Source organism: Hyperoodon ampullatus, assembly GCF_949752795.1.
Source record: "Hyperoodon ampullatus genome assembly, chromosome: 19".
In the NCBI taxonomy this organism is placed as follows: Eukaryota; Metazoa; Chordata; class Mammalia; order Artiodactyla; family Ziphiidae; genus Hyperoodon; species Hyperoodon ampullatus.
The window spans coordinates 3,391,491-3,398,067 of record NC_136932.1 but is presented as its reverse complement, the minus strand read 5'-3'; the positions used below and the strand labels follow the sequence as shown (position 1 = coordinate 3,398,067).

The following is a 6,577-nucleotide window of genomic DNA, read 5'->3' as shown; positions in this document are numbered from 1 at the left end:
GGACGAGGTGAGAGAGAGAGAGAGAGAGAGAGAGAGAGAGAGAGAGAGAGAGAGAGAGGAGACAGAAAGAATTACGGCGTGAATAGGCAGTTTCATGTTGTTGGGAGAACTTAGCAGAAATCGGTACCTCGCTCATTACAAAGAAGCACGTTCAAAGGAAAAAAGACCATTGCACAAGGAGGCTTTTTACACGGGGCAGGGGCGTGGGGGTGGGGCTCAGCCAGGCCGCAGCCGCTCACCCTAGCAGGGAGAGGGAGTCCTTGCTTAAAATCCTTTTCTTTCCCCCCCGGCCCCCAAGAGAGGGGAAGGAGATCCACGGTAGCTCACACACAGAAGCTATTACGAGAAACTACCACTAGCGGGGACTGGCGCGGCGGGGACGCTGCGGTGGGAGGCCAGGCTCCGGGCCCCGCTCGCGGGGCCAGAGCTCTCGGGCGGGGGCGGGCGACGGCAGCGCGGTCGGGTGACACGCGGAGGCAGGGCGGCCGCGGCCCTGGCAGTCCCAGCTGGAGCCTACTTCTTGTCGCCCTTCTGCGCGTCGCCCTCGTCCGCCGCCTCCGGGGCCCGCTCCAGCTTCTGTTTCTCCAGCTCCTCCTGCTCGCATTTGCTGCTGGGGAACTTGTCTTTGTTGTTCTCTTTTTTCCACTTCATTCTCCGGTTCTGGAACCAGATTTTGACCTGTCTCTCTGTCAGTCCCAGCGCATGCGATACCTCGATCCGCCGCTTGCGAGTCAGATAGGGATTAAATAGGAACTCCTTCTCCAGCTCCAGGGTCTGGTAGCGGCTGTAGGTCTGTCGGCCTCGCCTGCGTCCGGCGGCTGCTGGGAATGGGGGAAAGGGCGAGACGGAGGGGAGGGGAGGGGAGGGTGGGGGAGGGGGCAGAGACAGAGAAGGTTGGAAGATTCGTGAACCAGCCTAGGAGACCAGTATAATAAGGGCAGGGGGCCTTCTACCCCGTGCACGGGCGGGAGCGCTGGGAGGCCGCGGTCAGCCGAGGGGGGGGCGGGTGAGGGGGATCAGACACCACTGAATCTAAGGGAGCCAGAAAGGGGAGCCCCCTCCCCTGGTAACCAGCACCAGAGAGTTGGGCGGGGGTGGTTGAATCTATTAAAAGTGCCATAAACTTTAGAAGGAAGGATGTGAAGGAGGGGGAAAAGTAAGAATAAAAAAGCCGGGATGGGGACGAATGGACCCACCTTGAAAAGCCCCCAGAGCCTCTGCCCCAGAAGAAAAGTTTCTTCAGGGTAATTAAACTATAAAGCAATTGAGAAGTGCAAAAGTTGAGCGCCCCATTCCCACCACCCTTTCTCCACTACCCCCCATAAAACAGTAAAATGGGAAAAAAGGAGAAGAAGAAAAAAAGTCAGGCAGGGTGAGGGGTTTATGGATTCAGGAAATGTCGCTTAGCGACCTTTTTCAAGGGAAACAAAAAAAAGAAAGAAGGAAAGGAAGGAAGGAAGGAAGGAAGGGAGGGAGGAAGGAAGGAAGGAGAGAGGGGGAGCCTATCTGAACGGAGCCAGCAAGTCTTCCAGGGGCTGGCGGAACCGCGCCTGGCCTGCCCGGCCCCCCGTGCCGGCCTGGGCCCCGGGTCTCCCTTCCCCCCGCCGGCCCCGGCGCGAGCTCACCTTGCGGGCGCATCCAGGGGAAGAGCTGTGTGGGCGACGGGCTCTGCTCGGACCCCTCGGCCTCCTCCCCCAGGCCGCTGGCGGCGGCGAGCTTGCAGTCTGCGTACTGCACCAGGTCTGGATCCTGCGCACCGAACAGGCTCTGCCGCTGCAGCGGGTCGTAGCCGTAGAAGTTGCCCGGGTCCCCGTGGCACGCCACGGCGCACGGGTTCTGCTGATAGGGAGCCGTGGACAGCGACGACGGCCCGTGGTAGAACTCCTGGATTTGCGACGGGTGCTGGAAGCTGCCGCCGCTGCTGGGACCGTACACCACGGTGGGTCGGCCGCCCAGGTCCTGGGCGAAGCCGCAGTCATAATAATTGGGGCGCAGGGACTCCCCGGTTTTGTATTTGGAGAACAGTGAGTTGACGAAATAAGAGCTCATTTTATTGAATTTTGAGGCGGCGGCGGCGGCGGCGGCGGCGGCGGCTGTAGTTGGGGGCTGTTGGGGAGGGGGCGGGGAGGGGGAAAGGGAGGGAGAGAGAGAGAAAAAAACGCGGATTCGCCGGCTCCTAGTCACCCTCGCCAGGAAAGGAGAGGAAAAGGAGGAGGGGGGAAAAAGAAAAGAAAGAAAAGGCGAAGAAGATCTCGAAGCCACCACACTTTTTGTGATTTCCAGGAACAGGAAAGGACAGCGAAGCCTCCAGAAGCCTAAGCTTGCATCGCAGCCGCGGCTCGCTCGCCCTCCCCCACCCCCCACCCCCCCAAAAAATATACCGCCACTTAAAGAGGTCCTCGCTTTACATTTCGAAGAAGGGATGCCAGTTCATAAACAGTTTTCGGTGATTTACTTCCCTGCAAATGAGTTGTTTCATATTTTGCACTGTCTTTTCATGATCATTTGCATCCATTAGAGACCCCGCATCCTATTGGCTTCTCCGTACTCCTCCCGGACAGAACGCAGAGCTAGGGTGAGAGCGAGAGAGAGCGAGCAAGAGAGAGAGCTAGAGCGAGAGAGCGCCAGGGAGTGAGGAGAGGGCGGAAAAAAAAAAAAAAAAAAAAAAAAAAGGAGGGGAAAAAAAAACACCCAGGGAGAGAGAGGGGGAGAGGGGGAGAGAGCGGGGGAGGAGAGGGGGGAGAGAGAATGAATACGGATTAAATCTGTTTAACTACCTACATTAATGAGATATCTCTCGCCTCACAACAAATCAAATACCCTCGCAGACCACCCCCAAAGACTGATGTGGGGCGCACGGAAAAAACCACGCACACACATACACAACGCGCCAGGCGTAGGCACGCTGTTAATTTCGCGATTTTAACGAGGCAGTTGGAGTCTTTTTAAATGTCAGGGTCGCTTCGGAAAAATGTAAAAGAACACGGTCTAATTGCACCGAGTTTTAAAAGGTCCTATAAATGTAATTGGTATTTTAATACAAGTTATCAAATCATACAGCTTCCTCTCCTAAACATATTTTCAAACAAACGAGGTAGTCATATTTAAAGCTTTAATGATCAATTTCCTTATTATTGATAAAGGTTTAACTATCGTGTGGAGGGAATTGGCTGGGTAACCGGCCCCCAAAAACGGCTGTAAACTCTTTAACAAACTATAAAACGCAATAAAGCCGAGTCTGTTGTTGTTTATGCCGCAGCGCATAAAAGCTGTTAGCATTTTACGAGTTCTTTCCTCTACAGCTATAAAACTGCAGCTTCGATCGCCCCCGCCGCCCGACTGCAGCACGGTGGGGGTGACAAAGCCGAAATGAGAATGATTATGAGTTTTTTTCGGCGCAAACGATGACTTTTCAGAGATTTTCCGCCTCCTTCAGCTGTGGAAGCACCTGCCCCCACTCCCTCTCCAGAGCCCCCAAACCACACTCTCTGCCCCACCCAGGCCACTCACCAACTTTCCAACAAACAAACAAGGCTTTTCTTGGCAGAAGGGATCCAGGAGAGCTTGAGGAGGCACCAGGAGGAAGAGCCGAAACTTTCTGGTTAATGGGCAGTGGTGAAGTCCTGACCAAAGCTCACCCTGCAACTGCGATTCTGCAGTTTTACACAACCTCGGGTGGCCTGGGAGGGGGTTGCTGGAATGGGGAGGGGGTCTCTAGAAGGTACTGGAGCCCAGTCAGCAAGCCTCTGGCAGACCAACTCTGTGTGATGGGAGAGGGGCCTGATGCCACCAGCAGGATAACATTCAGTCGGGCTGCCCCAGTCCTGCACCCAGGCCTCGGGACCCAGTAACCAAGCCCAACTGGCTCCCAACCTTCCCAGGCCAGGCCTCCACACCTTCCGCATCACCCTCGGTTGAGAGGGCAGTTCCAGGCTCATCAGCACATCAGAGGGAAGGAAGAGCAATGGAGGCTGCTGCCCTGGTGCCTGGCCTTGGTGCCCACTGTCCTGTGCCCTCCTCTGCCCTGGACAGTGACTGCAGAGTGTATGAATGGGAGGGGCACCATTTAGCCTTCACCGTCCTTTGAGCCACTGTCACTACCTAAACTGACTTTGGGGTAGAAGGGATTTGGATGCAGCAAGGTCACTGGGTCCTCCATTTTCTCTCCTCTCCCCTTGGGAGCCTCTAGTTAAACCCTGCTCTCCCTCCAGACCTGAGGACCTAGGTCCTGAAACAGACTGCAGGACCCAGCTGACTGGATGCCACACTCTCTTGCCAGTTGCCTTTCCCAGCCTACTGGGCCTAGTGACAATGGTGGCCAGGCTTTAGAAGGCCCCAATCTGAGGGTCCAAACCAATGGCTTCCTGAAGTGGCTCACTGAGCAAGGAAAGGAAAGGAAAGGAAAGGAAAAGGAAAGGAAAGGAAAGAAGGAAGGGAGAGAGAGATAAAGAAATCTTCTAGCAACAAAGGTGGAGCCTTTACAAATACATTCGATCCACTGTTGATCCATTGTTTATTCACGAGAGAGTGGCTTCCTTTTGGAGGGGTGCTTTTTGGGGATCCCACTCACCCCAACCTTTGTAAAAATGAAACTATCACCTTTTCCAAAGGGAAGGTACCGGTGGGGCCACTTGGTCCTTCAAAAGTGAGTCTGGAGAATGGGAGAGGGGCTGAAAGGGAGAGAGAGAAAGGCGAAAAGGAGGGGAGAGGACCAGGGTCTTGAATTTTCGGCGCCAGGCCGAGGGGGCGGTGAGGCAGCGGAAGGCAGAGTTAAGTTGTTGCCGAAGCGAACATTTTTATCAAGTGCCGGGGATTTTATGGTCATGATTTGAGGACTCACCGGTGAGGTAGAAATTCAATGGCTTGTTCTAAATCATCCCTACACCGTGCCAGAAATTCCTGATGGAAGGAAAATGTTTCTATTATAAGAAAAAAACAAGAAAGAGCGAGGAGATAATTTATAAACACCCAACGGAGCGCAGATTTATTAGAGAAGCTCAAGTTGAGAAACTCCGCTAGCCTCTTCGCACTCGGTCCTGGGGGAGGAGAGGAGAGGCTGCAGCGGGGCTAATCTTAAGGGGGGGCATCTATTTCTCTCACGCGTTTGTCTGGATGGAGGGCAAGGATCGGCCGGGCCGGGTCGAAATGGGAGATGTGGAATCTAAGGGGCTATGGGCAGGCTGACAGCGCTCAGGTCTCAGAGCGAGAAGTGCCTGAAGTCCAGGCCTCCAGCTGCTAAGCTGCGAAGGGACCGGTGTTCCCCAGGTCTGTCTGGGGCCGGGGCCGCGGGGCACGGAGCCCGAGCTCTCACCTGGAAGCCACGGGACGCGGGGAGAACCAAGCCCCTACTTCCTGCACTGCGCCTGTTCCCACATCCATCCGGAAAACGCACTCTTTTTTGGCGGCCCAAATTGGAGCGCCCAGATCAACCGAGGAAATATCCGAACCTTTCGCACTTCGCCGTTCTGGGAGCCCCTGCCCCGAGCCTGGGTCGCCCGGCGCCGCCCCGCTCAGCCCTGGCCACATACAAAGACTCTAGAGCCTCGGTCCGTGCGGAGCCGCCCCGCCGGCTCTGGGCACCTCCGAATCCCCGCCAAAGCCACGGATCCGTTTCCCCCAAAGTGCTCCCACCCCTACCCCGGGCTGGCTCACCCGGTTCCCTCTCCCGCCGATCCCGCAGCAGGTTGGGGCGGCTTCCTCTATATCCGACCTTCTGCCGGCTCGCCCTTCTCACCTGACCTGCTCACCCGTATCCGCAGACATTCCTCTCGCACCCTTCCCCGGATAATCTCATTTTCCCGAACCAATCCTCCTCTTTTATTTGGATCCACTAGTCCTATTATTACTATTATTCCCCGTTTCCATGCATTTGTTGTCCCACCTAACATAGAAATTGGGTGAGAAGCCCTGAGCCCTGCTCCTGGGGGACATTCAGAAAATTGACCATTTGAGGAGAGGGGGTCAACACCACTATATCTGAAACCTACAAAATGGGGGAAATGGCCACAATGAACCCTATATTTTTATTCTGGGCAAATTATTCATGACTTTTGGTAGCGCTCAATTCATAGATTCAGGGCCGACCGAAGTGCGAGGTGCAGCCGCGGGCGCCGGCAGCCGCAGCACGGGGGATTTTCACGTGGAGCAAGGGTGCCATCTAGCGGCCATGCTGAGAAAAGGCGCCGCCGCCACCGGCTCCTCCAGCTTCTGAGAGAGCCAGCCAGTGCGGCGACAATGCGGAGAAACTTTCAGTATTCGCAGAAAAGGGCGAGGGAAACGAGAGCGGGCGGGAGAAAAGGCGTCGGAAATCAGGCAGTGGTTCATAAAATTGTGCAGATAAACTAAAAAAATTAAAAACAAACAAACAAACAAAAACAAACAAACACGGAGAGGGGATAAGGAACGAAAAAGAAACCAGAATCTTTTCTCTCTCGCCCCACCCCCACCTCAAGCCCCTACTTTCGGGCAGAGACCGCCGAGCAGTGCGCCGTTTATGGCCCGTAAAAGGGGGAGCCGAGCACATTTCAAACCCAACACGATTGTTTCAAATTCTGAGGGGAAACAATTGGGCTTTTTG

At 55.2% G+C, this 6,577-nt stretch overlaps 1 protein-coding gene across 1 annotated transcript; it reads right to left on the bottom strand.

The window, feature by feature from the left end:
* Positions 1-481: 481 nt before the first annotated feature.
* HOXB8 (homeobox B8) lies at positions 482-2,049 on the bottom strand (the record flags this gene model as incomplete). The annotated part of the gene is made up of 2 exons (XM_079725812.1): positions 482-821; positions 1,626-2,049. The coding sequence occupies 2 exons, from the start codon at positions 2,047-2,049 to the stop codon at positions 514-516; spliced, it is 732 nt and encodes a 243-aa protein (XP_079581938.1). The 3' UTR covers positions 482-513.
* Positions 2,050-6,577: the final 4,528 nt, after the last annotated feature.